Raw genomic sequence first — 25,125 nt, 5'->3', positions numbered from 1 at the left:
CATTTTGATGTGAACTAGGTTGTTGCAAAGTGATTAAGCGTGTTGTTCAGAAAAATGCGGAGTGGAATGCGGAATTGCTTTTGAGTTAAGCTTTTGAGGCTGTTGCTTTGTAAAAGTTCTGTTTGAAATGGTAATGAAGAACCTGGAAGCTCCCGGCTCTCATTCTTCTTAATGTTGTATGACCTTTAACAATTTATTTTCGTTCCGGTATGAATATACCTTTTTCTTGTATCTTACTTCGAACGAATATGATATCTTGCACTTGTACATACGTAGACAAGGAGTTCTAGATAATTCGTGAAATAAACTCGTAGACGTTAAAGAAGAGAATATGACAGAGGCTGTTTTGATAGCAATATCGAGTCTCCTATCGATCTTCTACTGAGAACAATCCCCTTCCAGTATAAACCAGAATAGATTTGATAGGTCTATTCTGGCACCACAATGCTGGATAAAATCCAGGTTGATCTAGAATACCAACTTTTGCTATGTTGGTTGCATAAAGATAAACTTATTGAAGCAACCTTTGATACGCTTGGCCGATGACTGTTGGTTTTATAACAAAAGTACATAAAAGTTAATTCCAATACCACAAAAAGCTTTGTACCTGCGCTAAATATTCCTCGCTCCACAGAGAATAGAGGCAAAACAAATTAATGTTAAATTTCACAGGTATTTTATGCATTTCTGCAAAACAAACGAGGTGTACATTTCCGTAATTCATGATTACATTGCACTGCCAACTCTTTTATACGTGCACATAAAATCTCAGAATGCGAATGAAAAATTCCCGGTGTTGTTTGAATTCTGGGCTCTTTTAATATTTTATACGGGCGTTGTTATTTACTGCAATCCCAGTGTAAGGAAAATTTAGATGCCCCTTTGTATATTTTCCATCCCCTCGTGTTTTCATTTTTGTGTTATACGCTGCTAGTTTTCAATAGGGTACGTAAAATAAGTAATGGTTTTAAAGCATCAATTGTTTTTAAATTATAAAGTTATTTGAAGGCCGCAGTACAGTGCAGGTACTAGTATTAGTATTAATACTTAGACTTACTTTATCAGGTATTAGTGTACTTATGATTTGATTATTCGGTCGTGTGTCACGTGACAAGCCACAATTATTATTGTACGGTACGCTATTATTTTCGCACCATTTAGGTATTCCAGCGGCAGCAGATTCCCCATTTAGGCAAGTGAAATAAAATCGACATCCGAATCAAGAGACTTTAGAATGTTAACACATTAATTAGACAGTTCGAAATCATGCCCTAAAATATTTATATGAAACATAACAGTAACAAAATAAACTGCCCAAATTCTCACATCACGGCTCAATCCTTTAAGAAAAAGCTAACGTTATATCAAAACAAAAAAGCTGAAACGATATTACACAAATAAATGGTAACATATCTAAAGAAATAGGCAGAAAAATACCTACATTTGTATCACTAAGTGTCCCGTCCAGTTCTAACAGATACTGCTATTAGTCGCTTGTAGCTTCCACTTGAAACACTATTACGATTGTACGACTAATGGTCGTTGCGACTAATCGCTATTGTGACTTGAACAACTTTTGTAATAGACTGACGTTAGATGCTTTGTCTTTATTCAGTAATGTTGGCAATGTGGTTTAGATACTAAAGTTATGGCGATTAAGTTAACAAAAATAAGTTATTAATTTTGAACTGGATTTCTTCTCAAATAACGATCCTTTCGCAACTATTTTTTTCGAGAACAAGATACAAAAATGAAATGTTAGAATGTTATTTCCTTTTATTAAACCGTTATGACTTTATGAGCAGTGATAGCCGAGTGGTATAAGTTGGTACCTTTCACCTAAGTGGTTGCAGACAACACACACTTATGTCTTTTCGAAGTTATGTGTGTACTAGAAATAATTATCACTTGTTCCAACGGCGAAGGAAAATATCGTGAAGCAACCTTGCACGCCTAACAGTTCTATAGAAAAGTTCTTAAAGGTGTGTTTCCCCATCCCGCAATGGCCAGCATGGTGAACACAAGGCCTTACCCCTCCCTCATTACAAGAGGAAACCTTTGCCCAGCAGCGGGACATTAATAGGTTGAATTAATTTGATCGCGACTTTATGAAAGTGTTAAAAAAATACGGAGAAACCGACATTATTTGTGGACAGTCTTGGTTATTTATTTATGTTTAAAAATAGTCATATTGTACAGTTCAATCTAATGTTATAGCATAATAATGAAACACCATAATTAATGCACAAACACAAAATGTAATCACTAAGTGTGAAACGCTGGACATGAAGACGACACGATACGCGAAAATTTCTAATCGTTACTGAAGATAATAAATAAAGTATCTTCAAAAAGAAAAAGGAAGCAATAGATTATTTCTTTCATGAAAGCGACTCGATCGACAAGTTATTGGCGTTGTAGTAAGTGTGTGAGGACTCTTAAGAATCTCGTGACAAATTCTAACAGCCGGCAAGTGCTCATATACATTTTGTGATAGTATTTTTCTTGTATAGACTTAGACAGACAGACTAGACATTCTTGTATACTAGATTTTACCCCGTCACCACGCGGGTGCGTATCGTAGGTTAAAGTTGTTCAAGACGCCCAAAGACCTTTGACGTGGCTTAACGACTGTTATCTTAATTGACCACAACTGGGACCGACTTTTTACGGAGACGCCCAGTTCAAATACCACTATGCGGTCACCCATCTATGGAATGACCGCGCCAAGTTTTGCGTAACCTACAGATCGTTTACCGACCGGTGAACGTGGCTTTACGGTATAAGCATAAATAATATTTGTTCAGCGCGAATAGTTTAATAAAAAGTTCCTTTCCGACATAGCACCAAGTTTTAACTTGCTACTACAAACTGTACTCAATACCACTATCGACAACTGACTAGCTATCGAGAAATTTTGCATGAAAATCTGGCAGTACATTTTAAATGTCAAACTTTCGATACTTGACAGTACCGACTGTAGAGAATCGCGCTATCGTCCATTCGCATTTCATTTAGAAAACCATTACACACATATTACAAAAATAAAATAACTTCGTATTAGCTGACACGTTATTTTCTTTGAACGAGAAAATATTAGAATCGTATTTTGCAGGTTTTAGAAATATAATACAGTGTTATAAGTTCGTGTAATAACCTGTGTTTGCTATCAAATTAGATTACTCTGCAGTATATGAGAAGGTAAAATAGAATAAGAAATAATGTTACTTTTTGTTATTAGAGTAGAAAATCTTTATATATATAATTCTTCTGTAAGTGTGCATGTCACTGAACTTCTCTTAAACGACTGGACCGATTTTGATAAAATTTTTTGTGTGTTCAAGAGGATCTGAGAATGGTTTAGATTCACAAAAAAAATATATATAAAATTCTCGCGTCACAGTTTTCGTTGCCATACTCCTCCGAAACGGCTTGACCGATTCTCATGAAATTTTGTGAGCATATTGAGTAGGTCTGAGAATCGGCCAACATCTATTTTTCATACCCCTAAGTGACAATATATTTTTTTAAATTATATGGCAAAACAACGTTTGCCGGGTCAGCTAGTATAATTGTACAACTTTGGTAACTACTGCCAGTAAAACTAATTATATCTAGCAAAATATGATAATGGGACATATACTGCATACTATCTTCCATTATATTGATATAGTGTTAATCAATTTACAAGCATATATTATTATTAATAGTGAAAGTTTGTCCTGCGTTTACGGCAAAATAGCTGATCCGACTATCATGAAATTTAGCATAGACATAGTTGAAAAACCGGAATCAGAAATAAGTTTTGTTCTAAGAAACTCTTGTTCATTCCATAAATGTATGGTATGCATGGTGGTATTGGAACGTGCTTCGGAGGGCATTAAATTTTAATTATTAAGATGACAGTTGTTACCTATAAAAAAGCCCGCTCGGCTTGAATATCTTTAAGACTAGGTTGACCACTAACCATACCATAAAAATTAACATGTATTTCATTCTTTTCTCTAGAACAGTGGTTCCCAACCAGTGGTCCGTGGGCCACCAGTGGTCCGTGAAAGCCAAAATATGGTCCGCGAATGATTGCAAAATATAAAATTTTCAGGACGATTATTACACTTTATGTTTAATATACTTACATAGTGGTCCCTGCTAACCAGAATAATATAAAAGTGGTCCCGGATAAAGAAAAGGTTGGGAACCCCTGCTCTAGAACTACAACTACTCACAGTACATTTTTAAACGGTGTAGGGACAAACAAAAAAACAAACAATATCCTTTTTACGCAACAATACAAAAACACTACTACACTAGAGTACACCAACCGTTGCACCGTAAATATAATAATAAAAATAGCCATGTTTATTCGGTTCACAAAAACAGTTAAATCGATACGTGACCGAGGTTTGGGGTCAAGGCGAGGTCAATACGCTCGTTCAGATCCATGATCTGAAGTAGGCCAGGTATCAAGTAATGTTCAAGCGAAATTACGTGACAATTTCTTGCTGTATCCGATACTTGAGGAGTCTTGGTTCAGTTACTGGGTTCACCATCAGATAAGTTTATCTTGATGTTTTTTGAAGAAAAGCTTCTTTTCAATATGTTTATTTTTTAGGTAAGATTGTGCTTAGCAGTATTCTACTGATGGGTACATAACTTTCCTATCTATACTAATATTATAAAGCTGAAAAGTTTGTTTGTTTGTTTGTTTGAACGCGCTAATCTCAAGAACTTCTGGTCCGATTTGAAAATTCATTCAGTATTAGATAGCCCATTTATCGAGGAAGGCTATAGGCTATATATCATCGCGCTGCGACCAATAGAAGCAGAGTACCAGTATAAAATGTTACAAAAGCGGGGAAAAATTTGACCCATTCTCTCTTAAGTGAAGCAAGCGAAGTTGCGCGGGTCAGCTAGTAAAAATATATACAGATACACATAGATATTTTTAAATAAAAAATATTCTTACTGGCCGTAATCAAAGAATGTACAAGAAAATGTTAGGAACAATTTTACATTTGAGTCTGCGATATACACACTATGTTATTAATTCCTATTAGTAGTAGGTACTTCAGTCAAGGTTCATATCTTCTGTAAATGCAAATGGCCGCCAATTCTTCACGACTTGATTGTAGAATGCAACATACGCAGGGTTGTAGCAATAACAAGTACCCAAATAGTAATAATTTTAGTACTTAATATTACTAATCCCTGAATGTGTCTGGCTTGAAGATATCGAAGTTTGAATCTTCTTGCTTGATAATAATGCTGTTAAAAGGATAAAAAAGGTTTCGTTAAGTTTTGCCCGTGTCAACTTTTTGTTATTCTACAGCTCTCAGTCTTATCGGTCTTGTATAGCAATATAAATAACATAAATAAAACCTATTAATGTTCCACTGATGGGCAAGATTTCACAAATAAAATATTAGAAAATTAAAAGGTTTAAGAAACATAAAAATATCGGATAGATAGACAAACAAAAGAAAAATTACATGTACAAAAGTGTGCAATAGTGATGACAGAAGACACTTAATTATAGCCATAGTATTATATGTACCGTCTTCCTTTTTAGTTATTTATACAAACTAGAGTCAATCAATCATGGGCTAAACTCACTGAAACGCATTAAACATTACATTGTTACACAAGAATATATTCGTATAGATACCAAGCTTTCATTAACCTTCGAAAGTTTTGTAAAGGTAGTTTTCAACTCTACATTATATTATTTTTACATAGGTATTTTGACGAATATTTTCTTAGTACCTATGTATATTTAGTACACAGCAATACATCTTAGTTATTATTACACATTATCTGTCTTCCTACGTACTTCCTTCCTCTGTACTTCCTTCACATACAGTTTCACGCACATACAGTTTCAAAATAGATTGAAAGAGACAAAACACCGTATAACTAATCAGATCTTACACGACGTTCATTAGTAATACAGTAAATATTCTCTTTTTTCACGTAAATTGTATAGCAGAAAGAGTATAATAATATTACCACTATAAATATGATATGGGACAAATAGCTAGAAAAAAAGTTCTTTTAAGGCATACTTACTAGCTAATTTATATTGTAGACAATTTTACGCACATAACACAGTTTTAGTGTCAATAATATTATAGATAGCTTAAACTTTCAAACTCTACCTGTCGGCGCTGTAATGAAATCTTGCAAATCTATTTTGATCCTCCCCTTGATCGGATTAAAGTGAAATTTTGGGCGAGAGTTGACCCTCCTCTGAAACCCTTAGCACCCTAAACAATAAAGTTAACATAATTTGCTTTTTATAGTTATATTTTTTTCTTTCTCGTGAGGTTACTGGTCTATTTAGTTTAATGCAGTTGGTTTTTTTCTGCCGGGACTGATAGTTAAGACGGTTTGATCTCGAATTTTAACTAATTTACATAGTTACTTTATAGTTTGAAATAAATGGAGCCCTTCTGTTATAAGTTTTAAAGCTAAACTAAGTAAAGCGATCACAATTTCATGACAATATTTGATTTTTTTGCTTGAAATGTAAGTTGCGACTGAAATCAAATAATTAACACGGCAAGCGTGTAAAGTATTATACGTTTTTTTATGCAATATACACAGGTAACATGTAATTTGGATGAACTTTTCTTTTATACGACCTTGCGAAATCCCAAAAATCACAAATTTAACAAAAAAATATTGACAAATCATTCAACAAACTTCCTCATCACTTTCGTCGATATAAGCTTGGTCACTGTACGTTAACACACTTGCGTGTTGGACAGGCAATCTCGCCATTTGATAGACAGATAGTTGTTCGCGATATTACCTCCGTAATTAGATCCGTGGTATGTGCGTGACTGTGCCAGTGACTTGGCAAGTAAGTAAACCAAACGAAATATCAGTATGATATCGCAGTTATTTTAGTTTAGACAAGGTTTTGTTTGTTGTTTTGCGAATTCGTAGAATATACTTTCTTAAGCAATTTTCTTTGATCTTACACTAATCCAAATTAAAGGTTTGTTTTTGTAATTTTTTTTATACAGATACAGTAATCATGCTATTGCTGGTGAATAGAGACCGAGAGTTGATGATTTCCAGGTCGTATTAGGCGTCGTCTTTGAACCACCAAAACAAGCAAGGAGTCTACGTAAAAACGGATTGTGAAATTCAAGTAGCTGTATGAAATAGAACACCGTGAGCCACATTAACCTGCCTCACGTATATACCTTCAGTAACCGCGACCATTGCATTTTAGGGTCTCTACTAAGTTGTTGGACTATAAAATAGTAGGGAAATTTAACTGACGAGTAAATTTCACTCATTTACTTTTCACATTACACTAATGTACCTAAATGTCATTTTCTGAAATTAAGGGTCAGTTTCTACTGCCCTATGATTAAGTATCAGATAACCTATCTGATAAGTTAAAGTAAGAAAAAATTTATAAAAACATTGGTCAAAATTCCATCTGATATGTTTTTTGTAAAGGTAGTGGGTGAAACTGGGTCTTAGACTACTCCATACTGAATACAAGTATGCAAATAACGTAGTAACCTACAAAGTGTTCAAGCGGCTTGAACTGGATAAGAACGATGAATAAATACCGAGAGTAAAACAATAAACTGGGTGCGACGCGAACTTTGTAGCAAACTTCGTGCTATTCAAACTGAGATCTTAATCTTGAAGGATCGCGGACAATGTATTGTGAAATGGTATGTTGAATATTTTGGAAAATATCACTAGGGCATAGTTTGTAGAAATTACTAAAGTATAGCTTTATGAACAAATTCTTTTTAAGAGCACATGACAGACATTATTTAGACTAGTTTTATTGCTGTAAAATTTGAATAAAATGGTTTTGTAATAGACCTTTTTTCATGAAAGAGTAGTAGTAGCAATAGAGGGCGATGTGATAGAGTTTTACCATTCACTGATACTTTGATCATTCTATTCAAAATGAATTAGTTCGATCCAGAAAATGAATTGAAGAGTGCGTGGTTCTCATACATACCATATGTATAGTCTTTTAAAAGTTGATAACATTTATTCAAAGACACAAGATTGCAAAAGAAGTATTTTTTTTACAAAGGTCACCAGCATTGTGGGTTATACAGTACTGGGAATCCTGTTAACCCCTCCACCCAAGCTCAAAAGCTTATAGAAGTGAGTTCACATTGGTAGTGCAATGGATGGGATACAAACCCATGATATTTCGATGGCTATTCCAATACCTTAGCCATTGGGTTGTCACTGGTCCTCTATCTTTAAGAATCTTTTGTTTTAAGTTGGTTTTGCAGCCATTGCAATATTTTTTTAGTTCCTGTTGTCCTGTCGACGCCATCTTTGAAACCTATATCAGCATTGTGTTGTGTCAGCGAAGCGCAGTGATACTTAAACCTTTGCAATTGATGGTAACGTGTTCTTCAGTGGAACAAATTGTGAAAACTGACAGAAACTCTGTACAAATATGGATCAACCTCCCTAAAAACATTTTGTTCCTTATTACCTATTATTATTTGAACTCTTACTCATATAGAACGAGGGATTTGTAGACGTAATTATTAATACAAAGACCCAATACCTCTTCCATAGGACAACACAAATAATGTACTTTTATAGGAATCGAACCCTTTGTTTCTGGTCCTCATAGCAGCTGCATAAATGGCAACATCATATCCATCATGGTATGGGTCTTGTACCATATTTCTAGGGCTATTTTATACATTATTTTCTTAATTTAACTTATATATTAAGTTCCCTGTCTTAAGTGAGTAATGCAAACGTCACAGATGCTCATGTGGTGTTCAGAAGTACTGGTAATGACTGACTCCATGGAATGTGGCGTTGCTCACATAAGGCAATTGGAATGGGTACCTTGGGTCATTGGTCATTGAAAGTTCTTTGGGAGTATATATCTAAGATCGAGGCTGGATGAGATTTTGCAATTTTACTGAAGTAGGTAGTGAGTTTTCAAAGTGACGGACTGATTAATTTTGTTTTTGTAAAAACACTACATTAGCTTTAGAATTACCTTCATAAGAACCGATTTGGAGTTAACATATAATTTTAGCAGGTAACTTATTTTTACAAATTGCCAAAATAAACTATAACAATTTTAGACTAACATCAAAAAGCTTTTCCTCCTTTTTTCTGCAGTGCTTTTCATTCTGAACTTAACTAAACCTACTATATAAAAAACTACATATTACTCTACTGGAGAACTAAAATATCCTTTCTTCAATGAAATAAAGTGTCATCTTACCCACCTACTTTTAATATATAACCCAACATTTTCTACCATTATTTTCCCTTTCTTCAATGACCAACCACCGTCAGCACATACTTAGCATTAGTGTAAGTGAGGCAAAGCGCGGTGCGTACCTAACTCACCGTCATGCATCGGATCGATGGTATGAATCATGAGCTGCAGCAGACCGTGTCGGAACTTGGCGGCGGGCGGAGGACCCTTGCTTGGGCCGGCGGTGGCCGTCGCCGTCGCCGTGTTCGTGCCCACTGATGTCTCAGATGACGTGGTCGCGTTGCCGTGCTGTTGACAAGAAAGTAATTAGTTAAAAACACTCTATGTAGTATCCTCTATGGTAAAGACTTCTGTTGAGAAATGCAGCAGATTCGCAGCTTTGCCACAAAAAAGACGTATTTTTTTGGTGTTAAGGTGATCTGTAGCGCGATTCTCTACAGTCGGTACTGTCGAGTATCGAAAGTTTCAAAAATGAACTGCCAAAATAGTTTCTACAACGCCCGTTGGAAGCGCTGATCAGGATGTCATACAAAAATATTCGACAGCTAGCCAGTGGTCGACATTTGATAGTGGTAGAGAATCGAGCTACAAAATAGTTGAAAATATTAGCTGAATATCATTATTTTTAAAACCACGTTCAACACTCATAGGATGTACTTAAATTATTTGAAGAACAAAGGTTAAGCCATGAGTAAAGCAAATTAAAAGAAGACGTGACAGCTGTGAGTACTACAATAAATACGAATTGTCAGCCACGTTTTTAAAACCTTTCTCTTGGATCTCTCTATAGATGAAAATCATATGAAATCCGTTCAGCAGTTTTTGAGTTCATCGCAAACAGACAGTATACTTTATTTTATAATAAATTGTTACTCAAAACTAACTACTCTCACTACAAGTCCTATCATCTTCCCATTTGCAAGTTATCTAAAACTTTAAACAAAGTGGTTCATTGTGTCTCAAGTCTGTTATGCTCTAGTTACGACGCAATAAGATGTTATATAAGACCCTACGGACCCGAGATGTTTATAATTTCAAGTATCCAGTATATGGGTCATTTTGTAGCCTAGATTCATTTTGCATTATGCTTTCAGTTCTTGAGTTTGTTCCGTTTGAGTGTTCTATTTTTGGCGCAATACTCTTATTGTGTTATTATCTTCCTGAGTTTTGCGAGCAAGTGCGAGGTTGGGAAATTTCATAGGAGGTAGTGGGACTCTCAAATAGACTTAGTTTTTTGGAAAAAAATACAATTCTACTACTGAGTACACCAGTTTAGATAAGTAATCATCGTGACTTAGTTTAAGATTCTGCAGTTCTTTTCGAAATTTATACTATTCCGTTGCTGGGGAAAGGTCACTGTCTTACCCAAACTTCTCTATCAGATCTCTCTATCCTCAGCCATTTTAAGCACGAAGGGGTTTTTTTGGGAATTAGGTCTGCAGTTTCAGAACTTAAGATTAAAGCCAGACTTGAGGCTAAAGACAGGAACTCGTGTAAAATATTCTACAGAATTTTTCAGCATTCTTCTACGAACACACTCAATTATTTCCCTTCAAGAGCACGGAATATTGTTTCGTTAAGAACTGTGTCCATTGGCAAGTGTACATTGGCGGGGAGGCTGTAATGGGACAAGTTTCATCCCCCTCCCCCCGAGAACCTTGACAGATGAAAACCGGCCCGGGTGCCAGGAAATGTGAAAAGTTTTACGTCTTGATGCAAATTCCTGATAACGAATATCACGGGCTAAATAGAAATATTGTAGAGATTGTTGAGAAAGCAATATGGAGTTAAATGAAGTGTTTTATATGACCTCTTTCTTCTTTTATGTATTGTTATTCATTTTATTACTTTATGTTTTAGACATTGAACTGGTTAATGTTAGGTAAGTATGCATGCACTGTTTTAAATTCTGATTTTTGACATTGAACTAGTTTTTACTATTTAGTTAAGTATGAAGATAGTATTTAAAATATTAGTTTTAATTTTAATTCTCTTATATTTCGTACCCGAGGCTCTATAAACTTCTTCTTCGGAACTTTACAAACTTTAGGCATTCAATCGAAATTTGTCGGATCAGAACTGACCCTAGGATTGAACCAGAAAGTTCGTGGTCTAGAGGTATGTATTGTATGCAATTGTAAGGGTCACAAAGGAAGTCGTAATGAATATTTTAGATTGTAATATTTCATTATTATTTCCACGTTTTACAATTTGAACTTTGAACTGAAATTCAAGCATATTACACCTGTTCTACACGCTCGAGAAATCACAATATCACAATGTTACTGTTTTACTGTTGAAATGAAATTCTTGTTCGTGACACAACTGTACTGCAGTTTAAGATATTCGTATACTATTTAATTCTTACGAGACTTGTAGAGTCTTAGTGAAATTACATAAATGCTCGTAGTGTTTACTTAGGATTATCTTTGCGATTATTTAATTGAATCGCGAGCGAGAGAGCGTCTTCCTGACGACCATTGATTCAAGACACTGGTATCCAGCCCGTCACGGCGTAGCCTATGCATGGTGGTTGTTTAATCATCTGTAGATCGATTCTCTGTCTACTATTAAATTGGCTACCGACAACTGGCTAGCTATCGAGTAATTTTGTAGGAAAATGGAAACAACGCCTCTAGAGGGCGAAGAAGAAAATATTTTCGCAGTTATATATTTTAAAGAATCGCGCTACTAAACAACTTTGATAATTAATAGGTTGACGACATTTGACCCGTAAATACGATAAATAAAATAACCTGGATAGTAGCGCATGCCAATTTTGCCTTATTTTTCTTGAATCAGCTCTTAAAAGATTCTACTAGACTGCTTTACAAAATTTATATTTGAAAGTCGACATTTTAAAGAACTAATTAGATCTGTCGTTTTTTAAAAATCTTAACCCGTTTGATAATGCTATGCTATCTTTTGCTTTTGTATAAAACTGTATGTGATCCAGCTTAAATGTTTTAAGCGTCGCCATTTGCATGTTTTGTTGACAAAGGGATGCAAATGTTGTGTCGAGCGACTTGGAGCTTCAACATGTGCACGACAATGTTGATGGGCAATTTTCATGGAGAAAATGTCTTTCTGATTGACTTCAGGTAACATGCGTTTAGTTACGAGTTTGCTTCCTTTATCTTTTAAAGAATTTGTTTATTTTATATTTCCCTTGCTCTAACGGTGAAGGAAACATCGTAATGAAGCAAGCATGCCTAAAAGTCCTCAAACCGCACTTGGTGAGCGTGGTGGATTTAAGATCTAAACTATTTAGGAAGAGATCCTTGCTTGCCAGTGGGACAGTCAAGGATTGAAAAAATAATTATGCACTGTGTGTATTTTATTTAGTGAGATTCGGATAATCAGAAGTCGATATTTTTCATTATTGAACATTTTTTACTTTTGTATGTTATCCACGTTCTGATTAAACTGTTATGGTAAAGAGGTAGTTTAAGAACACAGTGTTTAAAAGACACATTTAATATTAAGAATTTTCTGGAGAAAATCTTTGAAAACTTCTGCCTAATACAGTAAAGTGCACAGCAACTTAAACGCCAAAGCAATCAGTTCCTTCAAAATAATATAAATAGACCATCTACTATATTATTTTCTCTCAACGCACAACAATAGCGGGCAGTGGTCAGTACTTCCTTTGTTCTTAGCTTCATCTAAACAAAGCAAGGAAGTAATTGAGATTCATACTCTCAGACAGCACTCTCATAGCTTTGATATCTTGGACGTGTACCGTATTGTTATGTAAACTACGCTGTATGTGTACTAACAATAAGTTTACATATAGTTTTGGAAATACAAGCTTGGAACTGAGATTTGAAAGCTCGTACCTAAAAGCTATTTGTGTACCAAATTGTATAAAATGTTTGTTTGGCAGTTAAGAAAGAATAACAAACATATCTAGACTAATATTATAAAGCTGAAGAGTTTGTTTGTTTGTTGGAACGCGCTAATCTCAGGAATTACTGGTCCGATTTGAAAAAAATCTTTCAGTGTTAGATAGCCCATTTATCGAGGAAGGCTATAGGTTATATATCATCACGCTACGACCAATAGGAGCAGTGTACCAGTAAAAAATGTTACAAAAACGGGGAAAAAATTCACTCATTCTCTCTAATGTGACGCAAGCGAAGTTGCGCGGGTCAGCTAGTCATACATACCTGTGATATATACGAATGTATAAATAAATGTAGTGCATAGATCAACGGTGACGTCGCTAGACTCGCTAGCTCACTTCACATCTGTCAGTCGTGGCGAGCGGACGTACCGTTGAGCTGTGTACCTACTTACAGAATATTATTTGTTGTTTTATTCTAACTCCGCCTGAGCCTTAGGCACAATTGGAGGACATCACATTGGCGACGAGTAAAAGTGCTGTGAGTAAAAAATATTTATAAACGTTTACATAACGTTTCTTACAGAATTCGGTTAACAAAAAAAAAAAAAAAAAAGAAGGTGTGTGAGTATTGTGTCAAATTTAAACAAACATCGAAGTGTTTTGTAATACGCATAGCAATATTACAACACATATAGCAAGCCACTGGTCATATCCTAAATCATTATTGGAATACATGAGGTATTTAACTTTGTTTACCTACATATTTTGGTGTAAATCACATTTATAAATTTAACGATAACAACACCTAACATAGGCAGATAAAATTCAATTTTATTTTGCTAAAGTGATTATTGCGAATTGTTAGCCGAATCTGTTCGCAATGAAATGTGTCATGTATTGAATAACAATGTTCGCTCAAGCTACAGTTCCAAAGAACATCCTTTAATAATTCATACATTAAAAAGTACCACTCCGATATCCTCAGGAGTTATATGTACCTAACTAAAATGTTATAATTAAACAAGTGTCACAAAGCTGTTGCACTAAATAAAAATACCTGCATTTAAGTAATGCAAATACATTTAGCACTGTCTATCGTAAAAAAAAAACGGAAGCCTTTTATTGTCACTACATTTTATCTTGTTTTATGTAACCGACTTCAGGACTGATTATTTATGTAGTAGATGTAGGTATAATAACATAAATCATCATTATTTATAGATTTTGTGTGGTTGTGCAAAATACCTAGTCAGGTTGCTGCTAAGTTATAGATATAATGCAAATAATTATTAAATACCAACCTACCCTCAATATAAAATTATTTTACAGTCATTATATTGCGCTGGACACTGAAACACATCACTTCTGTTTGTAAATAGGGTCAACGGTTACAGATGCTAAATAGTGTTCTAAGTATGTTAATGATTTATTTTACATAACCGACTATTACAAATAAATATAATTATAATTAATGGAAATTACATTGAAGTATCAAAGTAAAACTATATATAATGTTAATATGCGTTTTTCTGAGATTATATTTCACATATTTGAACTTTAGTTTACCGTTCAGTGCCAGTGTCTGTTAGTATTTAATGAAAATAATATCGTAGTCGTCGATTACACATAGTTTCCCCCTATTGCAGATCGTCCAACATGTCCCAAACACAAATACCGACAATAGAACCATTCGATTGTGAAGGCGATCCAACTTCTTTAGGCTCCCGTTGGGATAGATGGAAACGAGCTTTAGAGATATATTTTGTGGCCACCAATACCAAAGACCAAAGTACAAAACGCGCAATATTACTACATTCTGGAGGCATGGTATTACAAGACATATATTTTAATATACCCGGCGCTCACGTAACTGATCCAGACGCGACTGATGTTTATGACACTGCGGTCAAAAAACTAGATGATTACTTTTCTCCGAAGCAAAGTTATTTATTTGAAAGACACGTATTTCGGTTGATGAAACAAGAACCCGAAGAAAAATTTGAAAAATTCTTAATTCGGCTAAGACGACAGAGTTCAAAGTGCAATTTTGCTAACGAAGATGAAAACCTTATTGATCAGGTGACTGAAAAGTGTAGTTCCACTAAACTAAGAAAGAACATTTTGATACTCGGTGACACCGCAACCGTCGAAAAAATAATAGCCGAAGCGAATACTTTAGAAACTGTAGAACGTCAATTAAGCGAGTTCCACGATAGACAGAACAAACATAGTGCATCAACTAGCATTAACAAAATCGACACTAAACCAACCAAACGATTTGTCAGAAAGGAGGTTAATTTCTGCACCCGATGTGGTAGTAAAACTCACAAAAGTGATTGTAATACCTGCCCTGCAGTTAACGCCAGCTGCATAAAGTGTGGTTTCAAAGGACATTTCCAGAAACATTGCAGAACCAGGGCCAATAAGAGAAAAAGTACTAACCCCTTACCATGTGACAACAACAAAAATAAGAAACTTAAAACAGATACTACCCACAGTAAGGAATCTACACCTGTAGACTATATTTTCCACATCGACGACGATGCACAAATAGACTGTCAGGTAGGTGGAGTTAAAATTGAAGTACTCATTGATTCTGGTAGTAAATCAAACATTATAAATGATAAAACTTGGGAGCATATGAAACACTGTAATGTTAAAGTTTCAAACCAGCAAAAGTCATCAAATAAAACGTTCCTGGCATATGGTGCCAAAGAGCCATTAAAAGTATTAGGCTCATTTGATGCTTTAATAGAAGCTGGTTCTAACTCAATAATTACAAAATTTTATGTAATTAAAAATGGTTCAAGGAACCTTTTAGGGAAAGAAACTGCGATTGCCCTTAAAGTGCTAAAATTAGGTCTTGATGTGAATTCTATAGAACAAAAACCATTTCCCAAATTCAAAGATGTTCAATTAGAAATCACATTTGATAAAACAGTCCGTCCAGTCTGTCAACCTTACCGACGTGTCCCGATTCCTTTGGAAACAAAAATAAACAAGAAAATTGACGAATTGGTACAAATGGATATAATTGAACCCGTAAATAAGCCTTCCGCTTGGGTTTCTCCGATGGTACCAGTCCTGAAGCCTGATGGTGATATTCGTATTTGTTTAGACATGCGGATTGCCAACAAAGCCATTATTAGAGAGAACCACCCACTGCCTACTATGGATCAACTCATTCCCAGGTTTAGTAAAGCAAAGTTTTTCTCAAAATTAGATATTAAAAATGCATTTCATCACGTTGAATTGGCTGAAAATAGTAGAGAAATCACAACATTTATAGCTAGTAAGGGGCTTTACCGATACAAAAGGTTAATGTTTGGAATCTCATGCGCACCGGAACATTTTCAAAAAATTATGGAAAAAATGTTATTACCGTGTGGCGAAGGCGTTGTTAATTTCATTGATGACATCGTTATTTATGGACGTGATATGAAAGAAAGTCAAACTAGGCTGCAACGGGTATTAACTGTACTCAAAGGCAACAATGTCTTACTGAATAAAACAAAATGTATTTTTAATGCAACATGTATTCAATTTTTGGGCCACGAACTTTCACCATCAGGCATTAAGCCACTTGACAAATACATTAAGGCAATTGAGTCATTTAGGCTACCGGAAACCATCGAAGAAATCCAAAGTTTCCTAGGACTGATCAATTTTGTTGGCAAGTGGATACCTAATTTGTCAACCCTAACAGAACCAATTCGACAATTACTTCGGCAAAAGTTGCCTAAGAATGCCAATATCACCGCATTCTGGACCAAACCGCATACAATAGCTTTTAACGAATTAAAAAACTGTCTCTCAAAGATTCCTACTCTTGGCTACTATGACCCCAATGACCGCACCCAAGTTTTCGCAGATGCGAGTCCTGTAGGATTAGGTGCGGTACTAATCCAATACGACAACAGTGGACCTCGCATTATCGCTTTTGGCAATAAAAGCCTGACCGCTGTAGAAAAACGTTATTGCCAGACTGAAAAAGAGGCCTTAGCTTTAGTGTGGGCAATCGAGCACTTTCATATTTATTTGTTTGGAAAGCAGTTCGAACTTGTCACCGACCATAAGCCTCTGGAAGTCATATTTGGGACGCGGTCCAAGCCTTGTGCACGAATCGAACGCTGGGTCCTTCGATTGCAAACTTATGATTATAAAGTCATTTATAAACCAGGCAAATCGAATATAGCAGACCCATTATCTCGCCTATGCAGGTGTACGACTTCAGAAGTAAGACCGCCAATTCAATATGCCAGACCGATAGCAGTATCCCTAAAATGCATAGCTAAAACATCGAACCAAGATACCGAGTTCAAATTGGTTAAAGATGGTCTACTGAACAATCATTGGGATGTTTCAGTAAACAACTATAAGTTATTCCAACATGAGCTCTGGGTACATGACGATGTATTACTAAGAGGGACCAAGATAGTTATTCCTGCTGGTTTGAGAAAACAAGTCTTGGCAGCGGCCCATGAAGGTCATCCAGGCATTGTCAACATGAAGGCTAGACTACGCACTAAGGTCTGGTGGCCGAAAATAGACAAAGACGCCGAAAATACTGTAAAAAATTGCAGAGGGTGTACTTTAGTCTCGACTCCTAATCCACCAGTACCCATGAAAAGGCGTGAACTCCCTACAAAAGCTTGGGTCGATACTGCCATTGATTTTTTGGGTCCGTTGCCAAGTGGGGATTATCTCTTCGTGATTATCGACTATTACAGCCGATACAAAGAGATAGAGATCATGAGATCAATATCGACACAAGACACAATAAAAGTCTTGAAGAAAATTTTCTCGCGCACTGGGAATCCTGCTAGTATAACTGCCGATAACGGCAGACAGTTCTGTAGTCAAGATTTCAGGTCATTCTGCATTGAACAAGGAATTACGCTTTTCAATACAATCCCGTACTGGCCGCAGCAGAACGGGGAAGTTGAAAGGCAAAATAGAGACATTCTTAAACGCCTTTAAATAAGTCAATGCGAGAAATCAGACTGGAAGGATGACTTGTTAAAATATTTGACCATGTACAATAGTACACCTCATTCCTCTACAGGCAAACCACCATCCGAGTTGTTCTATGGAAGACAATTTAGAGACAAATTACCTTTTCTAGCTGATGTTGAAAATAATTATGCAGATTTAGAAATCAGAGATCGAGACAAAGAAACAAAAGAAAAAATCAAATTAAACGAAGATAGAAAGAGGAGAGCTGTAGACAGGGAATTAGAAATTGGTGAGAAGGTATACGTCAAAAACTTTGTTAAAGAAAACAAACTGACGTCAGACTTCAATCCAACACCTCACACTGTGGTTGGCGCTGAAGGAAGCGACATCAATGTCAGGAACGATGAAACTGGGCAGGAATACAGACGAAATATTGTTCACTTAAAGAAACTAGAAGGCCAATGGAAGGTCGTTAATCAAGAAGAATCAACTGATAAAGAGGTTAAATGATTTAAGTTTAGTACATTTGTTGATTTATTAATATATTAAAACATTGTAATTAAAATAAATATTTCATATAAAAAGGAAGAGATGTGATATATACGAATGTATAAATAAATGTAGTGCATAGATCAACGGTGACGTCGCTAGACTCGCTAGCTCACTTCACATCTGTCAGTCGTGGCGAGCGGACGTACCGTTGAGCTGTGTACCTACTTACAGAATATTATTTGTTGTTTTATTCTAACTCCGCCTGAGCCTTAGGCACAATTGGAGGACATCACAATACCTATTACCATACACAAATTATAAATTACTAGAGTACAAAACTTTATCAAAATCCGTCTAGCTGTTTTGGCGTGAATAACAAACATGGACGACATACGCATAATTTATAATTTAAGTTCGATTTAGGTCATGATATATGTATAACTGATAGTAACTAGTACAAAGTTCAGCTAGCATCATCAAAACACACAATAATCGCTTTCCAAACTATTCAATTTCCACGTGCTTCAGTGTATATTTGCAGTGAAAACAGCCCGGCACAACACAGGCGTGCGTGAACTTGACATTGTAAATTCATCCCGACTCCATTGACGTTACGAGTGATTTCTAGGAAATGTCGGTACTGTGGAAGCGAATAAATGGATTTAAACGCATTTCATGAAAGCTTTTAATATTTTAGTGTGTGTAAAGTATTCAACTTGCATTTTTCGATATCACGCCTGTTGTAGCTAAAGGTGTAGGCAGTGGTGTACTTATACATGTACTTTTTTACAGTGTAGCTGTTGCCGAACTTACTGCCAAATACCGGGCGCAAATGTTTAAAGTTGGTATCCTCACAATGTTTTTCTTTGACAACAGATACTCGTAACAGCATGTCAAAATGTATATTTGTTAATCTATCACGAAAATACTAACAATCGGATTTAAATGAAATTTGATATAGGGGTAGTTTATAACCTTAATTGACACTTAGAATATTTTTACCACGAGAAATCTTTTAACGCTGGCAAATTCGGGGACGTAAGATAGTAACATTATGAAGAATATTGATAGCATTTAAAAATCTCTATTTGTTACTTTTTCACGAAAATACTACGGAACGGAATTAGGTGAAGATTGATACACGGGTAGTTTTTAACCTAGATTAACACAAGATACTTTTTACCAAGGGAAATCTTCACGTGGACGAATTCGCGAACGGAAGCAAGTAACATAATACAATACTATAAATAAAGCTGTTTATTTCACACAAATACGCATTTTTCCATATTATTGCTTCCTCAAAAGTCCGCCAGAGGTCGTGGCGATTTAAAAGTAAACAGAAACTCAATATAAACCAGAATATGACACAAATACTTTATCACTGTACCGTTTCGGTTAATTTTTGGCCACAAAACCTTTTTCGTAATTAATTTCATTAATAATTTAAATGATTCAACGCCCCGTGTATAGTGGACCTCTAATTAAAAATCCAATTGTGCGCAAGCACTGTTCAAACGGGACTTTTATAGGCTACGGCACGGACCCGACGCGATATTCGATCGACAGAAGGGAAAGTAAGAAACTGGGTTGAGTCATTCTTATTTGTTTGTCACGAGTTGTGTTGGATACGAATTGATGGCTACCGTGGCGTAGTAGTTATGGCGGTCATCACGCCTCTTCTAGTCGGTTGGGAGACCGTGGGTTCGATTTCTACACAAAAAAAAGATTCGTGCGATCCTCAAATAAATTGTTTTGGGATCGGTTGTACCTTGTATCCGTTGTTTATATATTTGTAAAAGTCCAAATCTAAAAAGTTGAGCACTTAAGTTAAATTCGAATCAGACCAATTAGAGTCAGATATAACCGAGATTCGTTATAAAAAATTACTACTCTTTTTATCAAATTATCGACTAGGGAGGTCCGAGGTAGTTTGAGATCTCTCGTTCTACCAAATTTCATCATTCATAAATTGGGTCAACAGCATACTTTACTACACTTCTGAAATACCGAATAACTTTAGTATAATGATCAGTCGCCAGTCTTTGTCACTGATGTGAACAGTACCATAACTACCGCACCTAAAGTTCCACACAAACTTGTTATTTATTGCCAAAACTTCACACAAAAGGGTCTGTTTAACTATTTGTCGGTTTTATGTTCAACAATGCCTATAAAGGTATGAATACAACATGTTTTTACCGTATTTATTGTAAAAGTTATAGGAGACACTGTTCAAATAATAAATCACTGTGCCAGCTCCGGCCCTAATGTAGTATTTTTTGTTTGTTATTCTCAGGGACATCACAATCTGCGATATAGTTTAGACATTATAAACTATAGGCACACAAACTGTGCGCTTCAGTGAAGTTCGTCATAAGCCTGCAGTATAAGCATATCTGAAGCTGTAGGAAAACATGTATTGAAATACATAAAATGTTTGTTCTTATTTATCACTTTAGTTCTCGGTAATAGGAATCTATTGCAATCACAAAAATGGGAAAATTTTAGCTTTATTTGACTCGGACATTGAATTCAAGACTACATGGTCAGTATTTACAGACATTTAAGAGAGTAAATTACCTAGGGAAAGGGAACACATCGTATCGGAATCGTATCGTGACCTATAAAAAGATCTTCATACCGTAAAATTGCTTTTCAAAGCAATCACGATCACGTATCGCGAATACGCTCCAATATTTCAACACCTCTTTATTACGTATCCAGTTTAAAACGCAAATTGTTTTACGATATCCTGTAGCCATGCTTTTTTAATGTCCATTTGGCGATTTTTAACTTGGTCGTTAACTTTTCATGTTTGTGTTTACGCGCGATGATTTTCGTGAAATATTTTTTTTGGTGCTCTAGCACCTGCCTATGATTTCGTCCGCGCGAAAAAAATTTCCCAAGTAAAAATATCTTATGGTTTAATTTAGGTTATAAACTATCTATGTATCAAATTTCATCAAAATCAGTTCGGTCGAAAAGACGTGATTCAGTACTAAACATCTATCCAAACATGTTATCATTTAAATTTTCTCTGTTGGTAGTCGATTGGGGTAGAATCGTGCTACAGCAAAGTTTATACATTAGTATATTTAGTAATCATTATTAGAACATATCTCGCCTTTAAACAAATAACTCGACCAAGTTTTTAAATTATATTTTAACAAACAAAACACCCGACACATTTTAAAATAAAATGAATGTTAGTAAAAGTAACGCGCAAAAGGTGAGACAGCCATATGCAGAATCTCACAAGTCATTATACTGTCACCATTATAACATGGTGTATAATTCATTTCGTTCAACCTTCTTAATAGCTTGGGACTGTATGTGTGTTATCGATTACAGCTATTATTTTAATTGTATATCGATTAAATGGCTATTATTCTGCCACTTGCACGACTATTAATCATTTGTCGAGAAACTCGTGGCTGAAGTCCCTCTCCGTTTATATAGGTATAATATAATGTATTATTAATACAGTCTTTCCGACATAATTTATCTATATGATATACTAGCTGACCCGCGCAACTTCGCTTGCGTCACATAAGAGAGAATGGGTCAAAATACCCGTTTTTGTAACATTTTTCACTGGTATTCCGCTCCTATTGGTCGCAGCGTGATGATATATAGCCTAAAGCCTTCCACAAACAAACAAACAAACAAACTCTTCAGCTTTATAATATTAGTATAGTTATAGATCATAGAACTTTTCGAAATTTCGTTATCCGTTTAATAGTTTTTTGATAGCTCAAAACTTACCTAGCAAAGCTACAAGGATTTATTAACATATCAGTGTCTTTAAAATTAAAAGATTTGACTGAGAAAATTACTAGATTGTTATGGATACCTTAACCTGCTAATCAGTAGTCCGATTCTGTATAGTCGGTAATGTCCAGTATAGAGAGTTTGACATTTAAAATTAACTGCAAAAATAGTTCCTATGGCGTCCGTTAGAGGCGCTGATGTGATTTTCATACAAAATTTTATCTATAGTTAGCCGGTTATCGGTAGTAGTAGAAAATCTTATAGCCGTAATTACTCTATTATTTGGGTTACAGAGATAGTTTCCTATATCTGAGATAGTAAGATAAAACTAAATATTTGAATCAACTACGTTTCCGACATTTTCAGTAATCCCTCCGATAATGGTCTACACTAGTCTATAGCCTACTACGACCACTTAACGGCTATCGTGTCTCTAATCGCCTTTTTATTCGACCATTAAGTAGCCGATAAAAATTCGTTTACGATTTTTTAATTCAATGGTCGTTGTTTTTTAGGACCTCAAGAACCTTTGGAACTTTTGTTTTTAGTTTTTCTGTTGATCATTAGGATATTTTCTTCAGTCTAAAAAAGCAGACAATAATCTTGATTTATTTTAAATACATCATAAACACAAATCTGTTTATAATAGTTAGTTAATAATATAATCAATGGTTTTTTTTATAAAAAGCGAACAAATCCATTATTTCAATTGTTTGTTCTATACAAGGATTTGGATTGGAGATTTGAGTATTGGCAGTTTAATACACTTGTATTAGGGTCTCTATAGTCCGAAAACTTTGGGAAAAGCTTTGGATTGCACAATCTATCTCCAGTATAATTTAAATTTCGGCGTATGTCCTGAAAAAGTAACCATAACATATAGACGCTGCATAAGTCAGCTACAAGCGAGTGACTGATGTTCAACATTTTATCTTCACACGCAATGCTTCTCTACTAAGTTTTCGGGCTGTAGTCTCACTTTTATCATCATTTTAACTACCATGATTCCATCCACTGTTGAATCTAGATTTCTTCAATAGTACGCAAAATGAACCCTTGTTTTACCAAGAATTAAGGTTACTTTCAGGTAAACGTTGACAATAGGACACTAATTTCAGCATAATTAAGAATAAATTATACAAAATTATTTAACTTTTGAGAAATGTGTGCCTCAAAAAATTTGAGAGGACATAATTTAGTGCTTTTTGTAATTTTTGGGTCAAAGACTTCAGTGTCAAAATAATATTTATTTAGTTATATCTACTATATAATTAAACGTTTTGAATCAACTTTAAGACGTTACTGCACAATATAATTTTTCCTTATTGTAAGAATGGGATAAAACACATTTTTTATATGTTTCATATTTTTACCAATGATGGATTGTCTCATCAGGTTAAAGAAATAACAATCATTTCTACGATTCACGAAAAATTGACACTTTCCAGATATTCAGATGTTAAATTATAAAAAGTATAAATTTAATTTCGTAATCCAAAATCCAGTTTCCAAATCTTGTCGGAACAGCGACATCTTGCGGACACATGAGAGCATATTGGAAAAAGTATAATAACTTAATAATAATATAATATAATTCTATAGATATAGTAATTATAACTATACTATAGGTACAGCTCGCCCGCTTCACATGGGAATACAAAAACTAGATAGAAATAAACACTAGATTTTTTCTAGAATTCTAGACCATGCTCTAACAATCAATTATATCTAGAAATGATACCTTAGAATGCAGACATTCTTAAAGTTAGGTCTTAAATGGTTGAGGGTCTACTGGATACTAGAAATGGAGACTTAGAACTAATTTATAATGACTATAGTATGGGCTAATTAATGTTAGTAATTAAAGTAAACCTTACATATACTTAAACTCACGCCTTGTCCCTAAAGGCTAATCCGATATTATTGAACTAAAAACTGTCGTTGCTTCAATCACATTCATACATTTTGTCATACATAACCACCGGTTACGAGTACTTAGCACCTGACCATTTTAAAGAGCATCATTGATATGATCAATGTATATTTTCCTAAGCTGTTGTCTTAATTATGAACTTACCTATATTTAAATCTACGAATTGGTATCGGTCTATAGTCAAATTCTAGCCGTGTCACCGTCTTAAAAACCCAAATCATGTATATCGGACATTGTATTAAATGAAATTAGTATCACGATAGCATATTATCGTCAGAAAACTATAGAATTCGTTAAAAATGGTTAAAATTTGATAAACCGAAACCAAAAACGAGGCAAAAACAAAAATTCTTAGCTTTGTTCTGCCTATTTCTGTACATTCCAAAGTTTACACCAAAGATCGTGAAAGGTCAAATATGTTCAATCTTTTTTTCTATTAAAAGGGACTCGAGTCTTCGGGCTAGAGTACCGGGTCTATCCGGAAAACTAAGTCCGGTCAATAGGTCTAATCCTACCGCTATTACAAGGGCCAATCGTATTCGATAACTGGCCCCACCGCGGAAACAAGTTTAGATTATATTGGAAAAGAATTAAGTATTGTTCCGATGTTTCTGCTTAGCCTGTTTTTAAGAATCTGTGGTATATTTTGATAAACGGTTGTTAGCATTCGAGATTCTCTACTATGGCTAAACTAACATGTGGACTGATGGCGACAGAAGATATTCCAAAGAACTTTGCTGCTTTTTGTAATATAGTCCGACAACGAAGTAGAAAGCTTTGGCATGCACGATTTATCAAATGACCACCGTCAGCTGTTTAAATCTGTTCTGTTTAAATAAACTTTGTATATTAGGTCGGGGAAAAAGTCTTTTCGCATTATAG

At 35.1% G+C, this 25,125-nt stretch overlaps 2 protein-coding genes across 4 annotated transcripts in view; one reads left to right on the top strand and one right to left on the bottom strand.

The window, feature by feature from the left end:
- The window catches only part of Nckx30C (solute carrier family 24 member Nckx30C), a 99,858-nt gene that overhangs the window by 26,919 nt on the left and 47,814 nt on the right, over window positions 1-25,125 (bottom strand). For 2 of the 3 annotated variants that reach the window (XM_076124934.1, XM_076124936.1), the window contains one exon: window positions 9,367-9,532. In XM_076124934.1, coding sequence (XP_075981049.1) covers window positions 9,367-9,532 — 166 coding nt within the window. The remainder of the gene's footprint in view (window positions 1-9,366; window positions 9,533-25,125) is intronic. The other variant, XM_076124935.1, reaches the window with a different exon arrangement.
- Window positions 13,099-18,557, top strand: LOC142980155 (uncharacterized). The gene is made up of 3 exons (XM_076125487.1): window positions 13,099-13,629; window positions 14,738-16,287; window positions 18,157-18,557. Exons 2-3 carry the CDS (start codon window positions 14,748-14,750, stop codon window positions 18,555-18,557), a joined length of 1,941 nt encoding a protein of 646 aa, XP_075981602.1. The 5' UTR covers window positions 13,099-13,629; window positions 14,738-14,747.

The sequence above is a fragment of the Anticarsia gemmatalis genome, chromosome 17 (genome assembly GCF_050436995.1).
Source record: "Anticarsia gemmatalis isolate Benzon Research Colony breed Stoneville strain chromosome 17, ilAntGemm2 primary, whole genome shotgun sequence".
Lineage (NCBI taxonomy): Eukaryota > Metazoa > Arthropoda > Insecta > Lepidoptera > Erebidae > Anticarsia > Anticarsia gemmatalis.
Note: the sequence above shows the minus strand (reverse complement) of the source record. Positions and strands in the feature narration are given on the sequence as shown.

Bases quoted from the DNA above. Each gene is read 5' to 3' on its own strand.
- LOC142980155 (XM_076125487.1), top strand. From the start codon at position 14,748: ATGTCCCAAACACAAATACCGACAATAGAACCATTCGATTGTGAAGGC. The intron at 16,288-18,156 runs GTAAAGCAAAGT...ATTCCTCTACAG, and splicing joins TCAACTCATTCCCAGGTTTA to GCAAACCACCATCCGAGTTG.